This window comes from Tachyglossus aculeatus, chromosome 2, assembly GCF_015852505.1.
Source record: "Tachyglossus aculeatus isolate mTacAcu1 chromosome 2, mTacAcu1.pri, whole genome shotgun sequence".
Classification (NCBI taxonomy): Eukaryota; Metazoa; Chordata; class Mammalia; order Monotremata; family Tachyglossidae; genus Tachyglossus; species Tachyglossus aculeatus.
In genome coordinates this window covers 43,815,131-43,841,500 of record NC_052067.1, presented here as the reverse complement: position 1 = coordinate 43,841,500, position 26,370 = coordinate 43,815,131, and the positions used below count along the sequence as shown (strand labels likewise).

General features: G+C 47.0%; 1 protein-coding gene across 1 annotated transcript in view; it reads right to left on the bottom strand.

Moving 5' to 3' along the window:
* CEP43 (centrosomal protein 43) overlaps positions 1-16,122 on the bottom strand; it is a gene marked incomplete at its 5' end in the record, with an annotated part of 59,346 nt that extends 43,224 nt beyond the window's left edge. The window contains 2 exons of the mRNA XM_038761906.1: positions 4,003-4,056; positions 16,033-16,122. Coding sequence (XP_038617834.1) covers positions 4,003-4,056; positions 16,033-16,122 — 144 coding nt within the window. The remainder of the gene's footprint in view (positions 1-4,002; positions 4,057-16,032) is intronic.
* Positions 16,123-26,370: the final 10,248 nt, after the last annotated feature.

Below are 26,370 nucleotides of genomic sequence, written 5' to 3'. Positions count from 1 at the left end.
TGAAGTACTGACTGATTGACACGGATCAGAAATGGTCTGAATGGGGTGTGATGGAGGTTGGAGCCCTGAGGTTCCTGGGGTGGATGTGGGGGGGGGGGGGGGGGGGGGGATTGACTGACTGATAGATAGTAAGCACTCAATAAATACTTTTGGTTGACTGATTAATTAATTAAGGAATATGCGTGACGAGTGGTGGAATGCCAAGTCAATCAGTCATATTTACTGAGCGCTTACCGTTTGCAGAGCACTGCACTAAGCACGTGTGAAAGTATTTATTTTATTTGCACATATTTATTCTATTTATTTTATTTTGTTAATATGTTTTGTTTTGTTGTCCGTCTCCCCCTTCTAGACTGTGAGCCCGCTGCTGGGTAGGGACGGTCTCTATATGTTGCCAACTTGCACGTCCCAAGCGCTTAGTACAGTGCTCTGCACACAGTAAGCACTCAATAAATACGACTGAGTGAATGAATGAATGAATGAATGAATGAAAGGACAATAACATAGAGTTGGTAGACACACTCCCTGCCCTTAAAGAGCTTACAGTACAGAGGCCAAAGGAAGATACTCAGGGCTATGCAGACTGCCATGAAATCAAGGCCCCGTTCCTGCCACAGTGGCACTTCTGATGATCGAAGATGGTTCCAGTCTCAGTTTAGCCACAGCGAAAGAATCCTGAAGAGACGGCAACTGCATTTCAATATTCTCAAGAGACCTCCTATTGAAGACGAGGCACCGAACATCATCAAAAATCTTCCATCATGTGAAGGTATGACATATGACCTGCCTATGGACTAAATCGCTGCGGCAGTTAGAACCAGGAAACATGGTAAAGCCTCTAGACCAGATTGTACTTGCCAAGCGCTTAGTACAGTGCTCTGCACACAGTAAGCGCTCAATAAATATGATTGATGATGATCTGCTCATCTGCGAGCATGGAGGGGACACTGCTTAAACATTTACACAGGCTCTTTTCATTCTTTCATTCAGTCATATTTATTGATCACTTACTGTGTGCAAAGCACTGTACTAAGCACTTGGGAGAGTACAACAGAACAATTAACACATATGTTCCCTGCCCACAACGAGCTCCTCGCCATATATAGAGAATATATAGATATATAGAGAAGCAGCGTGGCTCAGTGGAAAGAGCATGGGCTTGGGAGTCAGAGGTCATGGGTTCTAATTCCGGCTCCGCCACTTGTCTGCTGTGTGACTTTGGGCAAGTCACTCAACTTCTCTGTGCCTCAGTGAGCTCATCTGTAAAATGGGGACTAAGACTGTGAGCCCCACGTGGGACAACCTGATCCCCTTGTATCCGCACAGAGCTTAGAACAGTGCTTCGTACATAGTAAGCACTTAAATACCATTATAAGGAGCAGCATGGCTCAGTGGAAAGAGCACGGGCTTGGGAGTCAGAGGTCATGGGTTCAAATCCCGGCTCCACCAATTGTCAGCTGTGTGACTTTGGGCAAGTCACTTAACTTCTCTGGGCCTCAGTTCCCTCACCTGGAAAATGGGGATTAAGACTGTGAGCCCCCCGTGGGACAACCTGATCACCTTGTGACCTCCCCAGTGCTTAGAACAGTGCTTTGCACATAGTAAGTGCTTAATAAATGCCATCATTATTATTATTATTATTAAGTAGCATGGCTCAGTAGAAAGAGCATGGGCTTGGGAGTCAGAGGTCATGGGTTCTAATCCCGGCTCCACCAACTGTCAGCTGTGTGACTCTGGGCAAGTCACTTAACTCCTCTGGGCTTCAGTTACCTCATCTGTAAAATGGGGATGAAGACTGTGAGCCCCCCGTGGGACAACCTGATCACCTTGTAACCTCCCCAGTGCTTAGAACAGTGCTTTGCACGTAGTAAGTGCTTAGTAAATGCCATTATTATTATTATATAAAACATAGGAATGCCACAGGATCTCAAAGATTCTACAATCGTCACCATCTTCCAGAAATAAGGCAAAAAATCAGACTGCGGTGATTATTAAAGCATCTCACTACTTTCCACTGCTGGCAAGATCCTAGCCACAGAAACCCTGGACTGGCTACTAAGGAATATCAATAACCAAACCCGCCTGGATTCACCGTGTGGCTTCGGTTCACCGTGTGCCACAGCAGCATATCAGATTCTGGGACAGTTGAAGGGGGCACCTATGAAACCCCACACAAAAGCATCTGACTCCATCGATAGACCCAGACTCTGAAAATTATTTAGCAAATCTGGCTGCCCTAAAAGGTCGTTAGGATTTTCAAACCCCATATGGCAAGTCAGGATAGAGCTGGGGGTGTCCTGCCCAATCCACTCTCCAGTGCGAGGGGTAAAGCAGGGAATAATAATAATAATAATAATAATGATAGCATTTATTAAGCACTTACTACGTGCCAAGCACTATTCTAGGCACTGAGGAGGTCACAAGGTGATCAGGTTGTCCCATGGGGGGCTCACAGTCTTCATCCCCATTTTACAGATGAGGTAACTGAGGCCCAGAGAAGTTAAGTGACTTGCCCAAAGTAACATAGCCGACAATTGGCAGAGCCGGAATTTGAACCCATGACCTCTGGGCTCTTTCCACTGAGCCACAGAGCCCGGACCCGTAAAAAGTACTCTACGCAGTCACGCTGGAAGATGAGGTGTGAGACACTTTGGCTCCTCCAGGAAACCTCCAACTCAACAGGCTCTGAGCATCATCCAAAGCCCTACAGGTTTTCAATCAAGTATTTCTGAATGCAGATGATTGTGGTTTATAGATATACAACCAAAAAGACATTCAAATCATTGTAAATTACTTTCCCAGTATTCCAAATGAAATGGGCCAACAATAAATCTGAACAAAACCAAGGGAAGCTAAACACACGACCAAAAATCTATATTGGCAACCCAAAGTAAATACTGCCACAAAATTCTGTTACCTAGGCAGTACACTAACCAATGATGCAACGATAGACAAGGAAATAAAAAACAAATTAGAGGCGGCCATGACGTCTTCTGGAAAATTGTTACACAGAATGTAGGTTCTCCCTATGGCTGTGAGTCCTGGACTTCCACAGATGCTATACTGGACACTTGAGCAGTTCCATCAGTGTGTGTCACTTACAGACTATACTCATCATCAGAGTCATTCATTCAATCGTATTTATTGAGTGCTCACTCTGTGCAGAGCACTGTACTAATCGTTTGGGAAGTATAAGTCGACAACATATAGAGACGGTCCCTACCCAACGAAGGGCTCACGGTCTAGAAGGGGGAGACAGACAACAAAACAAAACATGTAGACAGGTGTCAAAACCGTTAGAATAAATAGAATAAATCAGATGGCGGGGCAGGATCCCAAATAACAAAGTCCTAAAACCAAGGCAGTTTATCCCAGCACCGAAATTATGCTCACTGCAACATCGTTACGCAGGGTGGGAAACATGAGGTGACTCTGCTAGGTAGCAAGCTCCTCAAGGGCAGGGATATGGATCTATTGTACTCTCACGAGCGCTTAGCACCAAATAAGCATTCAAAAAATACCACTGATTGATTGAGAGGAGACACTAGCAAGTAGCTGCTGGATAGTGAACTGAAAATGGGAAACTAAAAGCAAACCTCAGTGTCACATCCCAGTTGAAAGCTGGGAATCAACTGCTGCCAATAGACCAGTACTGCATACTGCAATCAGGAAAGAAGAGGCTCTGTTGGAGCAGATGTTCTGAAGGATCATGAAATAAGGAGGCAAAGGTGAAACTAAGTGCAAGCAACAGACATGACAGGATAATTGGGTCAATCTTTGTATTTGCACAGTATGGCTGGAATTATTCACCTCACATGCACCCATGGCGAAACTTCACTATCAGTAGCGTCTTCTTCAAGGATAAAAGACAATTTTATCTTTATAAATGAACAAATTAAATATCTGGCTTTCCAAATAACACTTCGGTTAAGCATCACTATTTAGCAGATACAGAGAAACTGCTCTAAAAGTATGGTGAGCGCCAAGTTCAGGGTTCCATACCTCTATTTTTTCTTGCTCTTCTAGTGCTAAAAACACTGCCGCTCGGAGTTCAGCCTGCCAAAAAAGAAGATAAAAGTATTTAAAAAATAATTTTCTTAATGACAGAAAGGAAGCAAATCATCAAGCCCCTAAATTATAGCCCAGCTCCTCTGACAACTATCTATTTTCTACACAGTTGAGCTCGTATTTGATAATTGAGGCAAGTAAGGACACACAATCTGAAAAACAGGCAAAACAGACAAAAATGATAATAATTAATCTAACTACAGGGTTCTGTGTGCACCACACAAAGGGCTGAGAGAATAAAATACAAAAAGGCAAGGTTAGTTTAGCGCCTTACCTTCAGCTACATTTTTGAACATAATTTTTCATAATGTCTCTGTTCAGACATTCTCAATCGTAACAGACCAAAAGTTAAGCTGAATCCTTAAGTTCCAAAAGGATTCTGAAATACAGTTCCTGGTTAGCATTTAAACCATACATTTTTCCTTTTCTAAAAACCAGAAAAGCGAGGGAGAAAGGAATGGAAAAGAAAGCATGGTAATTTCCAGGAAGTTAAAAACCCATGCGAATGAAGTAAAGTATGCCACAGGATCTCAAAGATACCGTCCATAAAACATAGTACATAAATCAATCGCAATCGCGCTGTGGTAAGCATTTCAGAGACTACAACAAAACAGAGTTGATAGACATGATCCTTACCCACAAGGAGCTTAGAGTCTAGAGGGGGAGACAGACAAGAAAATAAATTACAATCTATGTATACAGGTGCCGCAGGACTGAGAGTGGGGTAAAAAAGAGTACAAATCCAAGTGGAAGGGTGATGCAGAAGGAGTTGAGAGAGTAAGGGAAATGAGAGCTCAGTCGGGCAAGGCCATTTGGAGGAGATGTGATATTAAAACTGCTTTGAAGGTGGGGACAGTGGTGGTCTGTCAGATATGAAGCGGGGAGGGAGTTCCAGGCAAGAGGCAGGATGTAGGCGAGGAGATGGCAATAAGATAAGAGGAGAGCAAGGTACAGCAAGTAGGCTGGCATTAGAGGAACGAAGTGAGCACGCTGGGTTGTACAAGGAAATCGGGGAGGAAAGACTAACAGGGGGCACAGAGATTAAGTGCTTTAAAACTAATGCTAAGAAGTTTCTGTTTGATGCAGAGCTGGATGAGCAACTACTGTAGGTTCTTGAGGAGTGGGGGAACACAGACTGAATGTTTTTTCAGAAAAATGATCCAGAGAGCAGAGTGAAGTATGGACTGGAATGGGGACAGACAGGAAGCAGGGAGGTCAGCAAAGAGGCTGAGGCACTAGTCAAGGCAGGATAGGATAAGTACTTGGATCAACAACGTAGCAGTTTGGAGGGAGAGGAAAAGGCAAGGGATTTGGAGTCATGCTGAATATGTGGGTCGAATGAGAGCGATGAGTTAAGGATAATGCCAAGGTTAACAGGCTTGTGAGACAGGAAGGATGATGAGGCTGCCTCCAGTGATGGGAAAGTCACTGGAAGGAAGAGGTTGGAGTGAGAAGTTGAGGAGTTCTGTTTTGAACAGGTAAAGTCTGAAGTGTCGGTCGGACCCTCGAGTAGAGATGTCGTAAAGGCAGGAGGAAATGTAAGACTGCAGAGAACGAGAGAGATCGGGGCTGGAGGTGTAGATTTGGGAATGGTAGTTGAAGCCATGGGAGCTAATGAGTTCTCCAAGGGAGTGGGTGGAGATGGAGAACAGAAGGGGACTCACAGCTGAGCCATGAGGAACTCCCACAGTGAGGAGGTAGGAAGCAGAGGAGGAGTCTGCGAAAGGGATCAAGAATAAGCAGCTAGAAAGATAGCTGCGTTTGAAGGCAACGCGGAAGGCGCATCAGACAGTAAGTAGTTGAAGTTAGAAGTCAGAGAGGGAAAAAGAGTAGGTGTCTGTGTTTTTTCGAAAGTAAGACAGGATGGGCTTTGAAGTCCAGGAAAAGGAGGTAGAATATGAAAGCCATTTTGAGAGATGGCTCAGAAGGATGAGCGAGTGGATGTGGAGTGGGAGGGAGATGTGGAGGCTTACTAACACACTGCTGCATAGACCATAGAACTTGAGGTCCATCTCTTAATTCCTCAAAAACCTCCAATGGCTACCCATCTCCCTCTTTATTAAGACTCTTCATTGGCCTCAAGGTTTCTTTCCCACCAGCTTTCCCTCATCACACATTTTGGCTCTCTTCACCTACTACTTTCCAGGTCACATTCTTTGCTCCTGCCAAGCTCACCTTCCCGCATCCTACCCCTCACACTGTTCCTCCAGCCTGGAACTTACTTCTTCTGGAACCACTATCTACACTAAAGAAGCCCGTCCTAGGTCTTCTTCCCTCTCCTTTTTCACTCCCTCTCTTGGGCTCATTCACTCCCAGAACTTCAACTACCACCTCTAAGCGCTGGTCCCAACCTCTCTCCTCCTCTTCCACCTTGCATTTCTTCCTGCCTCCTGGAAGCTCACTATACCCAAAACTCAACTCATCATCTCTCCCAAATTCCCGCCTCCACTTTAACTTTCCCAACAGGGTCGACAACACTATGACATAGGCTCCTTGTCTCTGAAGAGGGCAACCTTTGCCTTCTCCCTCTCTTTCAATCCCCAATGTGGCCAAATCCTGTTTGGTTTTTCCTCCAGAACATTTCCAGGATCCACGGTTTTCTCTCTCACCTAATGGTCATCGTGTGGGCTCAGACACTTGTCATTTCCCACTTTGACAACTACATCAATCTCCTCACAGGTCTTCTTGTCTCCAGGCTACCTCCTCTCCAGTCCATATTTCACCCGGCTGCCCAGATTAAAAACTTTTAACCTGGTTTAAAACTTCATTCTGAACACATCTCTCCTCTCCTCGAAAACAACCGATGGTTACCTATTCCTTTCCCCATCAAGCAAACATTCCCGATGACTGCCTTTAAGGCACTCAATTAGGGCTCTCTACTTTATCGACTCTCTTCTCCCACTACAACTTGAACTCACACTCTTCATTCCTCTCAAGAAAAATCTACTCCATTCATGCCTTCATTCGTATTTATTGAGCGCTTACTGTGTGCAGAGCACTGGACTAAGCAACTGGGAGAGTACAACGATAAACAGACACAATTCCCTGCCCACAATGAGCTTCCAGTCTAGAGGGGAGACAAACATTCATAAGAACAAATAGATTACAGATATGTACATAAGTGCTGCGGGAGGGGGTGGGGATGAACAAAGGGAGAAGCAGTGTGGTTCAGTGGAAAGAGCATGGGCTTTGGAGCCAGTGGTCATGGGTTCAAATCCCGGCTCCGCCAATTGTCAGCTGCGTGACTTTGGGCAACTCACTTAACTTCTCTGTGCCTCAGTTACCTCATCTGCAATATGAGGATTAAGACTGTGAGACTCCCTTGGGACAACCTGATCACCTTGTAATCTCCCCAGTGCTTAGAACAGTGCTTTGCACACAGTAAGCGCTGAATAAATGCCATTATTATTATTATTAAAGGGAGTGAGTCAGGGTGACACAGAAGGAAGTGGGAGAAGGGGAAAGGGGGGCTTGTCAGGGAAGGCCTCTTGCAGGAGATGTGCTCTCAATAAGACTTTGAAGTGGGGGAGAGTCACTGTCTGTCAGATTTGAGGAGGGAGGGCATTCCAGGTCACAGGCTGGGCATGGGTGATGGGTCGGCAGCAAGATAGATGAGACTGAAGCACAGTGAGAAGGTTAGCACTAGAGGGGTGAAGTGCGTGGGCTGGGGTGTTGTAGGAGAGTAGCAAGGTAAGGTAGGAGGGGGCAAAGTGAGATGTGTTGAAGACAAGAAGAAATGCGAGACCGCAGAGAGGGAGAGAGATCAGGGCTGGAGTTGGAGATTTGGGTAACATCCGCACAGAGGTGGTAGTTGAAGCCATGGGAGCGAATGAGTTCTCCAAGGAAGTGGGTGGAGATGGAGAAGAGAAGGGGACCCAAAACTGAACCTTGAGGGACCCCCACAGTTACGGGTGGGAGATAGAGGAGGAGCCCGCCAAGGAGACTGAGAATGAACCGCCAGAGGGATAAGAGGGGAACCGGGAAAGGACAGAGTCAGGGAAGCCAAAGTTGGATGATGTTTCCAGGAGAAGGGGGGTGGGTCCATGGTGTCGAAGGCAGCTGAGAGGTAGAGGAGGAGGATTAGGAGGGAGCAGAGGCCGTTGGATTTGGCGAGAAGGAGATCATTGGTGACCTCTGAGAGGACATTTTCTGTGGAGTGAAGGGGATGGGAGCCAGATTGGAGGGGGTCAAGGAGAGAAGCGGAGAGGAACTGGCGACAGCAGGTGTAGACGACTCGCTCAAGGAGTCTGGAGAGGAAGGGGAGGAGGGAGATGGGGCCTTATCCTCACCTCTTCTGCACGAACCTCTTGCTCACTCCCTCTCCCTTCAAATTTGACGGGCCCAAATTCTCCCCATTTTCAAGGTCCTTCTGAGATCCTACCTCCTAAAGGTAGAGTTCCCCAATTCAGACCTAATTACCTCTCCTCAAGTCTCCCCTACCACCTATTCAGCATTTCTGTACTACCTAGCACGGAAGTAATCACAATTAATCAATTGTATCCATTGAGCGCTTACTGTGTGCAGTAAGGGAGGGAAAAAGAGTGCTTACTATTAAGTGCCTGGGAGAGGACGACAGACCTGAGAGATACATTCTCTGCCCACCACTGCAGTCCTGTACATCCTGACTTTCATAGTCTACTATAATAATGATAATTGTGGTGTTTGCTAAGTGCTTACTAAATGTGCCAAGCACTGAACTAAGTGCTGGGGTAAATACAAGTTTAATCAGGGTAGACACAGTTAAGCACATTTTCCTACTTGTAAATTATTTTTCTGCTTCCCCCTTTAGACTGTACATTATTTGTGGGTGGGAATCGTGTCATCTGTCAATCGATCCTACTTATTGAGCACTCACTGTACTAACGAATTGGGACAGAGTTGGTAGACATGTTCCCTGCCCACAAGCTTACAGTCCGGAGGGGGAGACGGACATTAATATCAATAAATAAATTATGGATATTTACATAAGTGCTGTGGGGCTGAGGGAGGGGTGAGAAAAGCGAGCAAATCCAAGGACAAGGGAAGCGCAGAAGGGAGTGGGAGAAGAGGAAATAAAGGCTTAGTCGGGAAAGGCCTCGTAGAAGGGATGCGCCTTCAATAAGGATTTAAGGCGGGGGAGAGTAATTGTCGGGTATGAAGAGAGATGCCGCTCCAGGCCAGAGTCAGGACGTGGGCGAGAGGTCAGCGGTGAGATCTGTGACATCAAAGTACAATGAGCAGGTTGAGACTAGAGGAGGGTAGTGTGAGGGCTGGGTAAATAATAATCCTGATACGTGCCAGGTACTGTACTAAGCGCTGGGGTAAGAATAAGACAATCAGGTTGGACAGGGTCCCTGTCCCATATAGGACTCACAGTCTTAATCCCCATTTTACAGATGAGGGAACTGAGGCCCAGGGAAGTGAAGTGACCCTGCCTAAGGTGACACGGCAGACAAGTGGCAGAGCCAGCATTAGAACCCAGGTCCTTCTGACTCGCAGGCCCATGTTCTACCCACTAGACGACGTTGCTTCCCGGGGTTGGAGTAGGAATTGTGGTAGTCTACTGCCATCATACCCTCCCAAGAACTTAAAACAGTGCTCTGCAGCCTCTAGTCCAATTTACCAGGCTTCACACTGGCAGCCGTGGGAGATGCTGCCTTCGGACTGTAACCGGGGCACTGAACGTGGCTGCAGCCCCCTGCATCCACCCCCACCCACTTAAGCGACCTTCCTTATAGTGCCCTCCAACCCCCCTTCCCGATCTGGTCCTGACTGACTCCCCGCCCCCACCCCGGGAAAAAGGCCCTTGTTTTTACCAAGTTACATTAACGACAACCTCATTCGCACCTACTCAGCCTTCCTGTCCCACCATCGACCCCCGGCCCACGTCCTCCCCCGGGCCTGGAATGCCCTCCCTCTGCCCATCCGCCAAGCTCGCTCTCTTCCTCCTTTCAAGGCCCTACTGAGAGCTCACCTCTTCCAGGAGGCCTTCCCAGACTGAGCCCCTTCCTTCCTCTCCCCCTCGTCCCCCTCTCCATCCCCCGCATCTTACCTCCTTCCCTTCCCCACAGCACCTGTACATATGTATATATGTTTGTACATATTTATTACTCTATTTATTTATTTATTTTACTTGTACCTACCTATTCTATTGATTTTATTTTGTTAGTCTGTTTGGTTTTGTTCTCTGTCTCCCCCTTCTAGACTGTAAGCCCACTGTTGGGTAGGGACTGTCTCTTTATGTTGCCAGCTTGTACTTCCCAAGCGCTTAGTACAGTGCTCTGCGCACAGTAAGCGCTCAATAAATAAGATTGATTGATTGATTGCAGCCGAGCCACAGGGAGCCCGAGGCTGCTCTTCTAGCCACGATACCCTATGGCTCGCGTGTTAGTATTTGTCCCTCTCCACGTCTTTTATGCCGTTTTGGCGTTCTTTTTGGTTGCTCCCTTGGCATCTGCTGCCGTTCCCCCTTCATTCTTAGACGGTCAGACCCTCCAGGCCCAGGGACCCTAATTCTCACTCACGTATTTTTTCCACGGTGTTTCACAGAGTCCTTTACATCCAGTAAGCGCTTAAGCTCGCTCAATCCTACGGATTGATCGCTGCCTTCTGTGCTTCCGAAGAACGATGTAGAAGCAGAGCACGGCACCATTGCGATTCTGGGTGAACCAGGCACCAGTGGCCCTCCGGGCACTGTCAGTGAAGTCACAAAGAAAGCCAGGCTTCCATCCCACAATCCGAGCGTACGGTTGGAAGACAAACCTGCCGTCGCCGCCGCAACCGACGAATATTTCCGACAGCAACTGCTCCCGGCCGAAGCTCTCTGCCTAAGCAATGGATTGGGAATGCCCGGATAGATGCCAGAGAGGGTGAGGGCGGACACTGGGCGGACGGTGTCCCCAACTCGGTCTTCCCAGCCCACGAGGGACCCTGAATGCCCCTAGTGAATAGAGCATGGGCCTGGGATTCAGAAGGCCATGGGTTCTAATCCCAGCTCTGTCACTTGTCTCTGTATCCCCCCCAGCGCTTAGAACGGTGCTTTGCACATAGTAAGCGCTTAACAAATACCATTATTATTATTGTTATTGTCTGCTATGGGACCTTGGGCGACTCACTTCCCTTCTCCGGGCCTCAGTTACCTCATCTGTAAAATGGGGATGAAGCCTGGGAGTCCCACGGGGGACAACCTGCTGACCCTGTATCTCCCCCAGCGCTCAGAACAGTGCTTGGCGCATAGTAAGCACTTAACAAATGCCATTATTATTATTATTATTCTCTGTGCCTCAGTAATCTCATCTGTACAATGGGGATGAAGACTGTGAGCCCCACGGGGGACAACCTGATTACCTTGTATCTCCCCCAGCGCTTAGAACAGTGCTTGGCACATAGTCAGTGCTTAACAAATACCATCATCATTATTACTATTATTATTATTCTCTGTGCCTCAGTTACCTCATCTGTATAATGGGAGGCCTGTGAGCCCTTCAGGGGACAACCTGATGACCTTGTGTCTCCCCCAGAGCTTAGAACAGTGCTACGGCATATAGTAAGCACTTAGCAAATACCATTATTATTATTATTATTCTGATCACCTTGTAACCTCCCCAGCGCTTAGAACAGTGCTTTGCACATAGTAAGCGCTTAACAAATACCATTATTATTATTATTATTCATTCATTCATTCAATCAATCGTATTTATTGAGCGCTTACTGTGTGCAGAGCACTGTACTAAGCGCTTGGGAAGTACAAGTTGGCAACATATAGAGACGGTCCCTACCCAGCAGTGGGGGTAGAAGTGGGAGGCAGAGAACAAAACAAAGACAGAGAACAAAACAAAATATGATACAATATGAAGCAGGGTGGCTCAGTGGAAAGAGCCCGGGCTTTGGAGTCAGAGGTCGTGGGTTCAAATCCCGGCTCCGCCACTTGTCAGCTGTGGGACTTTGGGCAAGTCGCTTCACTTCTCTACGCCTCAGTTCCCTCATCCGCCAACGGGCTCGCAGTCTAGACGTTTTGGACTTGCCCTTTGGAAGACAATTCTAGCCCATTTTACTTCAACTTGGTCACACGAAATGTTGGCCACTTGGCCCCCGCGCGCCCTCGGACGACTTTACGACGGCCCCAACCTCTTGATTTCCGCGCCTGCCTGCTTGAGGTCTGCTGTGGGACCTTGGGCAAGTCACTGCGCTTCTCCGGGCCTCAGTTACCTCATCTGTAAAATGGGGATGAAGCCTGGGAGTCCCACGGGGGACAACCTGCTGACCCTGTATCTCCCCCAGCACTCAGAACAGTGCTTGGCGCATAGTAAGCACTTAAATGCCATTATTATTACTATTATTCTCTGTGCCTCAGTAATCTCATCTGTATAATGGGGATGAAGACTGTGAGCCCCACGTGGGACAACCTGATTACCTTGTATCTCCCCCAGCACTCAGAACAGTGCTTAGCACAAACTCAGTGCTTAACAAATACCATCATCATCATTATTATTATTCTCTGTGCCTCAGTTACCTCATCTGTATAATGGGAGGCCTGTGAGCCCTTCAGGGGACAACCTGATGACCTTGTGTCTCCCCCAGCGCTTAGAACAGTGCTATGGCGTATAGTAAGCACTTAGCAAATACCACTATTATTATTATTATTATTCTGATCACCTTGTAACCTCCCCAGCGCTTAGAACAGTGCTTGGCACATAGTAAGCACTTAACAAATGTCATCATTGTTATTATTAGTAGTAAGCGCTTAACAAATGCCATTAGTGGAAAGAGCCCGGGCTTTGAAGTCAGAGGTCATGGGTTCTAATCCTAGGTCGGCCAACTGTCAGCTGGGTGACTTTGGGCAAGTCATTTCCCTTCTCTGTTCCTCAGTTCCCTCATCTGTAAAATGGGGATGAAGACTGTGTGCCTCCCGTGGGACCACCTGATCACCTTGTATCCCCTCCAGCGCTTAGAACAGTGCTTGGCACATAGTAAGTGCTTAAAAAATGCCACCATTGTTGTTATTATTATTAGTAAGCGCTTAACAAATGCCATCAGTGTTGTTATTATTAGTAGTAAGCGCTTAACAAATGCCATCAGTGGAAAGAGCCCAGGCTTTGGAGTCAGAGGTCATGGGCTCAAATCCCGGCTCTACCAACTGTCAGCTGGGTGACTTTGGGCAAGTCACTTCGTTTCTCTGGGCCTCAGTTCCCTCATCTGTCAAATGGGGATGAAGACGGTGCGCCTCCCGTGGGCCCACCTCATCACCTCGTCACCTCCACGGCGCTTAGAACGGTGCTTGGCACATAGTAAACGCTTAACAAATGCCATCATTGTTATTATTAGTAGTAAGCGCTTAACAAATGCCATCAATGGAAACAGCCTGGGCTTTGGAGTCAGAGGTCATGGGTTCAAATCCCGACTCGGCCAACTGTCAGCTGGGTGACTCTGGGCAAGTCACTTCACTTCTCTGGGCCTCAGTTCCCTCATCTGTCAAATGGGGATGAAGACTGTGCACCTCACGTGGGACCACCTGATCACCCTGTATCCTCTCCAGCGCTTAGAACAGTGCTTGGCCCATGGTAAGTGCTTAAAAAATGCCATCATTGTTGTTATTACTAGTAGTAAGTGCTTAACAAATGCCATCAATGGAAAGAGCCCGGGTTTTGGAGTCAGAGGTCATGGGTTCAAATCCCGACTCGCCCAACTGTCAGCTGGGTGACTCTGGGCAAGTCACTTCACTTCTCTGGGCCTCAGTTCCCTCATCTGTCAAATGGGGATGAAGACTGTGCGCCTCACGTGGGACCACCTGATCACCCTGTATCCTCTCCAGCGCTTAGAACAGTGCTTGGCCCATGGTAAGTGCTTAAAAAATGCCATCATTGTTGTTATTATTAGTAGTAAGTGCTTAACAAATGCCATCAATGGAAAGAGCCCGGGTTTTGGAGTCAGAGGTCATGGGTTCAAATCCCGACTCGGCCAACTGTCAGCTGGGTGACTTTGGGCAAGTCACTTCACTTCTCTGGGCCTCAGTTCCCTCATCTGTCAAATGGGGATGAAGACTGTGCGCCTCCCGTGGGTCCACCTCATCACTTCGTCACCTCCCCGGCGCTTAGAACGGTGCTTGGCACATAGTAAGCGCTTAACAAATGCCATCATTGTTGTTATTATTATTAGTAAGCGCTTAACAAATGCCATCATTGTTGTTATTGGTAGTAGTAAGCGCTTAACAAATGCCATCAGTGTTGTTATTAGTAGTAGTAAGCGCTTAACAAATGCCATCAATGGAAACAGCCGGGCTTTGGAGTCAGAGGTCATGGGTTCAAATCCCGACTCGGCCAACTGTCAGCTGGGTGACTTTGGGTAAGTCACTTCGCTTCTCTGGGCCTCAGTTCCCACATCTGTCAAATGGGAATGAAGACTGTGCACCTCCCATGGTCCCACCTGATCACCTCGTCACCTCCCCAGCGCTTAGAATGGTGCTTTACACATAGTCAGCGCTTAGCAAATACCAACCTCATGATTATATTATTCTCTGGGCCTCAGTTCCCTCATCTGTCACATGGGGATGAAGACTGTGCGCCTCCCGTGGGCCCACCTCATCACCTCGCCACCTCCCCGGCGCTTAGAACGGTGCTTGGCACCTAGTAAGCGCTTAACAAATACCAACATCATGATTATATTATTCTCTGGGCCTCAGTTCCCTCATCTGTCAAATGGGGATGAAGACTGTGCACCTCCCGTGGGCCCACCTCATCACCTCCCCGGCGATTAGAACGGTGCTTGACACCTAGTAAGCGCTTAACGAATACCAACATCATGATTATATTATTTTCTGGGCCTCAGTTCCCTCATCTGTCAAATGGGGATGAAGACTGTGCGCCTCACGTGGGACCACCTGATCACCCTGTATCCTCTCCAGTGCTTAAAACGGTGCTTGGCACACAGTAAGCGCTTAACAAATACCAACATCATGATTATATTATTCTCTGGGCCTCAGTTCCCTCATCTGTCAAATGGGGATGAAGACGGTGCGCCTCCCGTGGTCCCACCTGATCACCTCGTCACCTCCCCAGTGCTTAGAACGGTGCTTGGCACCTAGTCAGCGCTTAACAAATACCAACAACATCATGATTATATTATTCTCTGGGCCTCAGTTCCCTCATCTGTCAAATGGGGATGAAGACTGTGCGCCTCCCGTGGGCCCACCTCATCACCTCGTCACCTCCACGGCGCTCAGAACGGTGCTTGGCACCTAGTAAGCGCCTAACAAATACCAACATCATGATTATATCATTCTCTGGGCCTCAGTTCCCTCACCTGTCAAATGGGGATGAAGACTGTGCGCCTCCCGTGGGCCCACCTCATCACCTCGTCACCTCCCCGGGGCTTAGAACGGTGCTTGGCACATAGTAGGCGCTTAACAAATGCCATCATTGTTGTTATTATTATTACTAAGCGCTTAACAAATGCCATCATCGTTGTTATTAGTAGTAGTAAGCGCTTAACAAATGCCATCAGTGTTGTTATTAGTAGTAGTAAGCGCTTAACAAATGCCATCAACGGAAACAGCCTGGGCTTTGGAGTCAGAGGTCATGGGTTCAAATCCCGACTCGGCCAACTGTCAGCTGGGTGACTTTGGGTAAGTCACTTCGCTTCTCTAGGCCTCAGTTCCCTCATCTGTCAAATGGGGATGAAGACTGTGCGCCTCCCGTGGGCCCACCTCATCACCTCGTCACCTCCCCGGCGCTTAGAACGGTGTTTAGCGCCTAGTAAGCGCTTAACAAATACCAACATCATGATTATGTTATTCTCTGGGCCTCAGTTCCCTCATCTGTCAAATGGGGATGAAGACTGTGCGCCTCCCGTGGGCCCACCTCGTCACTTACTAAGCGCTTAATAAATGTCATCATCATCATCATCACCATTATCATCATTATTATTATTATTATTATTGTTGTTACGATTGTTGCACGCGGTGAGGCGGGTTTCGCCGGGAGGTCTGACCTTGATCCTGCTGAGGACGCCGCTGCTGTCCAGGGTGTGCACCAGCAGGTCCCTCAGCTCCGTGTCCTCCTCCCCCCCCGGCCGCGGCCGCCATTACCGCCGCCGCCATTACCGCCGCCCCCGCCGCCATCTTGCTTCTTCTCCTTGACAACCGCCCCGGCGCCGGCGGCCGCGCCTCCGCAGACGCACATTCGCCCCCAGTCGGCCCCGTGACGAATCCGCCGACGCCGAACGGGCGCCCGCCGGGAAGCGGAAGGCGCCAAGCCCGGCCACGCAGCGCCCCCTGCCGGCCGCCCGCCCGACCGACCGCTGCGCTCGCCCTACGATGCCGCAACCACCACGGCCTTTGTTAAGTGCTTACTACTATTGTTACTACTACTAATAATAATAATAATAGCGTTTATTAATCGCTTACTACGATGCAACAACAATGACGGCCTTTCTTAAGCGCTTACTACTACTACTACTACTACTACTACTACTAATAATAATAATGGCATTTATTAAGCGCTTACTGCAATGCAACAACAATGACGGCCTTTGTTAAGCGCTTACTACTACTACTACTACTACTAATAATAATAATGGCATTTATTAAGCGCTTACTGCAATGCAACAACAATGATGGCCTTTGTTAAGCGCTTACTACTACTACTACTACTACTAATAATAATAATAATGGCATTTATTAAGCGCTTACTGCAATGCAACAACAATGACAGCCTTTAAGCGCTTACTACTACTACTAATACTAATAATAATAATGGCATTTATTAAGCGCTTACTACAATGCAACAACAATGACGGCCTTTGTTAAGCGCTTACTACTACTACTACTACTACTAATAATAATAATGATGGCATTTATTAAGCGCTTGCTACGATGCAACAACAATGACGGCCTTTGTTAAGCACTTACTACTACTACTAATAATAATGGCATTTATTAAGCGCTTACTACAATGGGACAACAATGACGGCCTTTGTTAAGCGCTTACTACTACTACTACTAATAATAATAATGATGGCATTTATTAAGCACTTACTACAATGCAACAACAATGACGGCCTTTGTTAAGCACTTTCTACTACTACTACTACTAATAATAATGGTATTTATTAAGTGCTTACTATGATGCAACAACAATGACGGCCTTTGTTAAACACTTACTACTACTACTACTAATAGCATTTATTAAGCACTTGCTACAATGCAACAACAATGACAGCCTTTGTTAAGCACTTTCTACTACTACTACTGGTAATAATAATGGCATTTATTAAGCGCTTACTACGATGCAACAACAATGAGGGCCTTTGTTAAGCACTTACTACTACTACTAATGGCATTTATTAAGCACTTACTACAATGCAACAACAATGACGGCCTTTGTTAAGCACTTACTACTACTACTACTACTACTAATAATAATAATAATGGCATTTACTGAGCGCTTACTACGATGCAAGAACAATGAGGGCCTTTGTTAAGTACTTACTACTATTACTACTACTACTAATGGCATTTATTAAGCACTTACTACAATGCAACAACAATGACGGCCTTTGTTAAGCACTCACTACTACTACTACTACTACCAATAATAATAATAATAATGGCATTTATTAAGCACTTTCTATGATGCAACAACAATGACGGCCTTTGTTAAGCACTTACTACTACTAGTACTACTAATAATAATGGCATTTATTAAGCACTTACTACAATGCAACAACAATGACGGCTTTTTTAAGCACTTACTACAATGCAACAACAATGACGGCTTTTTTAAGCACTTACTACTACTAATAATAATAATGGCATTTATTAAGCGCTTACTACAATGCAACAACAATGATGGCCTTTAAGCGCTTACTACTACTACTACTACTAATAATAATAATGGCATTTATTAAGCGCTTACTACGATGCAACAACAATGATGGCCTTTGTTAAGCGCTTACTACTACTACTACTAATAATAATGGCACTTCACTTCTCTGTGCCGCAGTTACCACATCTGTAAAGTGGGGATTAAGACTGTGAGCCCCATGTGGGACAGGGACTGTATCCATCCTGATGAGCATGCATCTACCCCAGCACTTCAGAACAGTGTCAAAACAGTGCCTGACACGTAGTAAGCACTTCACAGATCCCACCAAAAAAGGTGGCAGAGCCGGGACTAGAATCCAGCTCCTCCCGACTCCGAGGCCCCAGCTCCAGCGTCGGGAAAGAATTAGAGCTACGCAGTTCAAATGGCTGAATTGGGGTTGGGCTGTAAATTTCTTGAGGGCAGAGTTTTGGTTTTGCTTGGTTTTTAACTTCTAATTACTGCTCCCAAGTGTCCAGTACAGTGCTGTGCACACGATGGTGTCCAGCATAGTGCTCTGCGTGCAGTAAGTGCTCAATAAACGCTGCTATCGATAGAGGAGCGAAGCCTTTTTCCCTGCCCACAATCGATCATGAGCTGTGGTGGGCACTGCCGAGTTTTAGACATCATCATCATCAATCGTATTTACTGAGCGCTTACTATGTGCAGAGCACTGGACTAAGCGCTTGGGAAGTACAAATTGGCAACATGTAGAGGCAGTCCCTACCCAACAGCGGGCTCGCAGTCTAAAAGGGGGAGACAGAGAACAAAACCAAACATACTAATAAAATAAATAGAATAGATATGTACAAGTTAAATAAATATTTATTTATTTAGTTAGACATGAGTTATATATGGTATTCTGGTAGTTCTGCCCTGGTGTGACAACATCCTGTCCTCGTGGCTCGGAGCGGCCGGGTCCAGGCCAGAAGCAGCGTGGCTCGGTGGAAAGAGCCCGGGTTTTGGAGTCAGAGGTCGTGGGTTCAAATCCCGGCTCTGCCAGCTGGCAGCTGTGTGGCTTGGGCGAGTCTCTGTGCCTCGGTTACCTCATCTGTAAAATGGAGATTAGGACTGTGAGCCCCACGTGGGACAACCTGATTACCTTGTAACCTCCCCAGCGCTGAGAACAGTGTTTGGGAAGCAGCGTGGCTCAGTGGAAAGAGCCCGGACTTTGGAGTCGGAGGTCATGGGTTCGAATCCCGGCTCCGCCACATGTATGCTGTGTGACCTTGGGCAAGTCACTTAACTTCTCTGAGCCTCAGTTACCTCGTCTGTAAAACGGGGATTAAGACTGTGAGCCCCACGTGGGACAACTTGATCACCTTGTATCCCCACCAGCGCTTAGAACAGTGCTCTGCACATAGTAAGCGCTTAACAAATGTCATTATTATTATTATTATTCCCGCTGATCCCTGACCCATCCCCTACATCCCTGTGGGACCACTTGACCTGGCACCTTGGGATTTTCCTCCTGACCACCCAGGAAAACCCAGCTGGACAGGCATTTTCCCAATCGCTTAGTACAGTGCTCTGCACACAGTAAGCGCTCAATAAATACGATTGAATGAATGAATGAACTTTCTCTGGACCGCAGCCTTAGCAGTCTTCACCAGTGGTTCCCACCTCTTTCCTTAGACATTCATTCATTCAATCATATTTCTTGAGCACTTCCTGTGCACAGAACGCTGTACTAAGCACTTGGGACAATACGATAATAACCAGGCACAGTCGCTGCCCACAATGAGCTTACAGTCTAGAGGTGGAGACAGACATTAATATAAATAAATTACAGATATGTACATAAGTGCTGTGGGGCTGGGACGAAGATTGAGAAGCAGCGTGGCTCAGTGGAAAGAGCACGACTTTGGAGTCAGAGGTCATGAGTTCAAATCCCGGCTCCTCCACTTGTCACCTGTGTGACTTTGGGCAAGTCACTGAACTTCTCTGTGCCTCAGTGACCTCATCTGTAAAATGGGGATAAAGACTGTGAGCCCCCCGTGAGACGACCTGATCGCCTTGTAACCTCCCCAGCGCTTAGAACAGTGCTTTGCGCGTAGTAAACGCTTAATAAATGCCATCATCATTAGAACAGTGCTCTGTGCTTAGTAAGCGCTTAATAAATGCCATTTAAAAAAAAGGATGAATATAGGGAGCAAGTCAGGGTGACACAGAAGGGAGGGGAAGAAGAGGAAAGGAGGGTTTAGTCAGGGAAGGCCTCTTGGAGGAGATGTGCCTTCCGAAAGGCTTTGAAGCGAGGAGAGTCATTATCTCTCATATTTGAGGAGGGAGGTGTTCCAGACCAGAGACAGGATGAAGGCGAGTGGGGAGAGATCGATGAGATGGAGGTACAGTGAAAAGGTTAGCATTAATCAATCAATCGTATTTATTGAGCACTTACTGTGTGCAGAGCACTGTACTAAGCGCTTGGGAAGTACAAGTTGGCAACATATAGAGACAGTCCCTACCCAACAGTGGGCTCACAGCCTAAAAGAGGGGAGACAGAGAACAAAACCAAACACACTAACAAAATAAAATAAATAGAATAGATATGTACAAGTAAAATAGAGTAATAAATATGTACAAACATATATACAGGTGCTTTGGGGAAGGGAAGGAGGTAAGATGAGGGGGATGGAGAGGGGGACGAGGGGGAGAGGAAGGAAGGGGGTCAGTCCAGGAAGGCCTCCTGGAGGAGCATTAACAAGAGCAAAGTGTGAGGGCTGGGTTGTAATAGGAGATGTCCGTGGCCGAAGCTGAAATTAACTGGTAATGATGCTCCAAAGTGGCATTTTCCCGCTTAGGGTGTCCCCCACCTGCAATGACTGGAAGTTCCAGCCTCCCTTAAGCTGGCCCTGAACACTAATATCCCGGGACCCTGGTTTACCCTTCTGTGAGTTTGGGATTGGGTGGGCTTCTCCTTGGGAGTGATGAGGGTGGTTGAATGCATATGTGACTCAAAACTCACGGTTGGGCTTATTAGAAAACAACAAGAGGAACTACTCAAAGAAAAGCAGAGAACGGGATGAGTTGGGGAGGGGAGGAGGGCAAGTGGCAACAGCCAAGACAAGTGAGAGCAAATGGAATTAGAGTCATATTAGCCCGTGACGTATTGATCTTCTGTCATCGTATTCCCCAACCCCTTGCAGTTTTAACTTCAAGCTTGTTCAATGCTTGTTCAATGCTTACACCATTTCAAGCCCATTTTTCAGTTTGCTTCAAAAAACAAAAATGCAGCGCTAGCCAAAACCTGTATTCGGCTTTCCGCTTAAGAGCCGAAAGCCCGCGGAAGGTTAGCCGGGCCCCCGGGGGCTCGGGAGGTCGGTCTCCACAGCAACAAGGGCCTGAAACATATTTATTACTCTATTTATTTATGTATTTATTTTACTTGTACGTATCAATTCTATTTATTTTATTTTGTTAATGTGTTTGGTTTTGTTCTCTGTCTCCCCCTCCTAGACTGTGAGCCCACTGTTGGGTAGGGACCGTCTCTATATGTTGCCAACTTGTACTTCCCAAGCGCTTAGTACAGTGCTCTGAACACAGTAAGTGCTCAATAAATACGACTGATTGATTGATTCCCAGACTGAGCCCCCTCCTTCCTCTGCCCCTCCTCCCCCTCCCCCCTGCCTTACCTCCTTCCCCTCCCCACAGCACCTGTATATATGTATATATGTTTGTGTGTATTACTCTATTTATTTATTTTATTTGTACATATTTATTCTATTTTCTTTTGTTAATATGTTTTGTTTTGTTGTCTGTCTCCCCCTTCTAGACTGTGAGCCCGCTGTCGGGTAGGGACCGTCTCTAGATGTTGCCAACTTGTACTTCCCAAGCGCTTAGTACGGTGCTCTGCACACAGTAAGCGCTCAATAAATACGATTGAATGAATGAATGAAAACTACCCTTTCTAATGTCTAAAGGGGAAGGCTTGCAAGTGACCTGAAAGTTTGAAACGGAGGTGGGCACGGGGGGTGTTTTGCTTGAGGTGGGAAGTTGACAAACCCTCAGGTCAAGGAGGTGGAGGACGACAGTATGGGGAGCAACGTGACTTGAGTTGCTGGAGCAGGGGCCTGGGAATTAGGAGGACCTGGGATTTATTCCCGGCTCCACCACATACCTGCTGTGAGACTTTGCACATGTCACTTCTTGTCCCTGGGCCCCAGTTCCCTCACCTGTAAAATGGGGATGAAGAGCGTGAGCCCCATGTGGGACAAGGACTGTGTCCAACCTGTTTAACTCGGATCCACCCCGGCGCTTAGAACAGTGCTTGTTACGTATTAAGCACATAACAGATACTGTAATTATCATTATGATTATTTTGCCTTTAAGAGAAGTGGACTGTTTCCTGCGAAGCTTGTCATCTCCTTCATAAAACCTCTACTCCATTCTTTGGGTTGACATGCTGAGATTGGGATGCTGAGGGAAAACACGTCATGAAGAATGTGGGGGAAGGTAGGGGGAGAGAAAGAAATAGAGAAAGAGAGGGAAGTGTGTGTGTGTGTGTGTGTGTGTGTGATGGGAAGTATCACATAATAATAATAATAGTGGTATTTGTTAAGTGCTTACTATGTGCGAAGCACTGTTCTAAGCGCTGGGGGGGATACAAGGTGATCAGGTTGTCCCACGGGGGGCTCAAAGTCCTAATCCCCATTTTACAGTTAGGTAACTGAGGCACAGAGAAGTGAAGTGACTTGCCCAAAGTCACACAGCTGACAAGTGGTGGAGCTGGATTTTGAGCCCACGACCTCTGACTCCCAAGCCCGTAGTCTTTCCACTGAGCCACGCTGCTTCTCTGTTTCTGCCTTTAAGCTGTGCCTTTCTAAGCCTACAATTCCCTTTGGGTCTCTGTTCCTGAGTTCCTCTATCATTCTCTCTCTGTCTATCCATAACTCACTGATTTATATTAATGCCTGCCTCCCCCTCTGGACTGTAAACTCCTCGGGGGCCGCGAAGTGTCTACCAACTCTGTTATAGAGCCCTCTCTCAAGTGCTTAGTACGGTGGTCTGCATCTCAGTAAGGGCTCAGTAAATGTGATGGATTCACGGACTGATTGATGGAATGGTTTTATAGAAAGGGCAGCAGAGTGAAGTACGGGGAGACAGGAGGCAGGGAGGTCAGCAAGGAGGCTGATAATCAAGTAATCAAGGCGGGATAGGATAAGCGCTGGGATCAACGTGATAGCAATTTGGATGGAGAGGAAAGGGAGGATTTTAGCAATGTCGTGAAGGTTGAACCGACAGGATTTAGTGACAGATTGAATATGTGGGTTGAATGGGAGAGGTGAGTCAACGCCCGGATTACGGGGTTTGTCGGACAAGAAGGATGGTGGTGCCGTCTACAGTGACAGGAAACTCACGGGGAGGACGGGGTTTGGGTGGGAAAATAAGAAGTTCTGTTTTGGACACATTAATTTAGTGGCGACGGCGGGACATCCAAGCAGAGATGTCTTGAAGGCAGGAAGAAATGTGAGACTGCAGAGAGGGAGAGAAATTTGGGACTCATCCGCTTAGAGGTGATAGGTGACAATCACCACTAATGATCTCACCTTGAAATATGCTAGATCGAATAGGAGTATTTGTCCTAAAGCAAGGGGAGTCCAACTTCCGTGTCTTCCAGAGACAGAATGAAATGAGCAAAAGTAGCCCAGGTGGTCTCATTTGGGAAAATGATCATTTAGGGCCCAATCTCAGGATTGCCTCACTGCCAAGTTGGGTGAAAACAGATTGAAAGGCCAGGCTTCACTATAAAGCCCCGTGGCCCAGCGGAAGGATCATGGGCCTGGGAATCAAAGAACATGGGCTCTAATCCTGGCTCTGCCATTTATCTGCTGTGTGACCTTAGGCAATTTACTTAATTTATCTGTGCCTCTGTTCCCTCATCTGCAAAACAGGGAGTCAAGCCTGTTCTCCCTCCTATTTAGACTGTGAGCCCCTTGGGGGACCTTATAACCCGAGCACCTGATTATCTGTCTCTACCTGAGCACTTAGTACTGTGGGTTTTTCTTTTCTAATGGTATTTGTTAAGCACTTACTATGTGCCAGACACTGTTCTAAGCTCTGGGGTAGATACAAAGAAATCAGGTTGGACACAGTGCGCGTCCCACATGGGGTTCACAGTCTTAATCCCCTTTTATAGATGAGGTAACTGAGGCACCCAGAAGTTAAATGACTTGCTCAAGGTAACACAGCAGATAAGTGACATAGCTGGGATTAGAACCCTTGTCCTCTGACTCCGAAGCCTGTGCTCTTACCACTAGGCCATGCCGCTTCTCTTTCTATTAATCAATTAGCTGTAGTTATCGAGTGCTTGCTGCATGCAGGGCACTGTACTAAGTACTTGGGAGAGTACAATGTAACCGTTGGAAGACCCATTCCCTGTCTACAGTGAGCTTACAGCCTAGAGGGGTGGTTCATCATCATCATCAATCGTATTTATTGAGCGCTTACTGTGTGCAGAGCACTGTACTAAGCGCTTGGGAAGTACAAGTTGGCAACATATAGAGACAGTCCCTACCCAACAGTGGGCTCACAGTCTAAAAGGCGGAGACAGAACAAAACCAAACATACTAACAAAATAACATAAATAGAACAGATATGTACAAGTAAAATAAATAGAGTAATAAATATGTACAAACATATATACATATATACAGGTATATACATATATACAGGGTAGTTGAGGCACAGAGAGATGAAATGCCTTGCCCAAGTCTCACATTTGCCCAAATCTGACAACAGACAAATGGTGGAGCCAGGAGAGAGAGAGAAAGAGAGAGTATGTGTGTGTGCACGTGCATTTCCTGAAGAGTTTGGTGACATTTCCTCGTGTCATTTTTTGAAATGAATGTGGTCTGCACAGTTCAAACGAGGGATAATCATTCCACGGCCGACCTCCCACCCCTGGCTTCGGCCGCGGTGAGCCTGCTGTCTTTGCGTGACTCTTTGCCTCTTATTAGCTGGTGGGTGAGGTGTGCTGTGTGACCACGGGCCAGTTGCTTCACTTCTCTGTGCTTCCGTTCCCTCATCTAGACTGTGAGCCCACTGTTGGGTAGGGACTGTCTCTATATGTTGCCAATTTGTACTTCCCAAGCGCTTAGTACAGTGCTCTGCACATAGTAAGCGCTCAATAAATGCGATTGATGATGATCTGTAAAATGGGGATTAAGACCGTGAGCCCTCTGTGGGACGGGGACCGTGTCCAACCTGATTAGCTTGTCGCTACCCCAGCTCTTAATACAGTGCCTGGCACAAAGGAAGTGCTAAACAGGTACCATAATAAACAAAATAAGTCCATCTCTAATTGGGCCATCGGATAGCGAGGAGGCAACCCCATTCCACTGGTCCTTTGATGCTGCCGTTGGAGACGGGATTTTGATTTATATTTGATTTGCCTCTCCCTCTAGACTATAAGCTCGTCGTGGCCAGGGAATGTGTACAGTAGCACTCTGTTTACTTGTACTCTCCCAAGTGCTGTGCCCCCATTAAGCGCTCGATAAACCTCACTGATAATGAGCTCCAACCTGACCCAGTATAGCGTCGCTGACGTACATAATAATGATGGTATTTGTTAAACACTTACTATGTGCCAGGCACTGTCCTAAGCCCTGGGGGAGGGACAGGATAATCAGGTTGGACACAATCCCTGTCCCACATACGGCTCGGTCTCAGTTCTCATCATCATCATCATCAATCGTATTTATTGAGCGCTTACTATGTGCAGAGCACTGTACTAAGCGCTTGGGAAGTACAAATTGGCAACATATAGAGACAGTCCCTACCCAACAGTGGGCTCGCAGTCTAAAAGGGAAATTCTCATTTTAAAGATGAGGGAACTGAGGCGGGTGAAAGTAAAGTGACTCGCCCAAGGTCACCCAGCAGACACATGGCGAAGCCGGGTTTAGAACCCACGACCTTCCGGCTCCCAGGCCTGTTTTCTATTTCACTACGTCGTGCTGCTTTTCAAGAAGCATCATCGGTTCTTATGTTCAGAGCAGCCAAATCCTAATCTCTGTGACCCCTTCAAAATTCCCCCGTGACTCCTCTGGACTCTCCCCCTATTGCGGGCAGGGAATGTGCCTGTTATATTGGTATAAGGTACTCTCCCAAGCTGTTAATCCAATGTCTGCACACAGTAAATTCTCAATAAATAAGACTGACTGACTCCTCCAGCCCAAGGACCCTTCCCCCCTTCCCTCCTCCTCCCTGATGAACATCATTTTATGGTTGTTTCCCACAGAAAAGTTCAGCTCCCCAGTGTATATAAGGAATATTCCATTACCACGCACCCCACGGGCACTGTGTGGTGTCACAGCAACTGTGGGAAACAGCGGCTGAACTCCCGAACTTCGGAAATGTAACATTCTTAGCCAGCAAGAGTCCATCTCAGCTTGGTTCATCATCATCATCATCAATCGTATTTATTGAGCGCTTACTATGTGCAGAGCACTGTACTAGGCGCTTGGGAAGT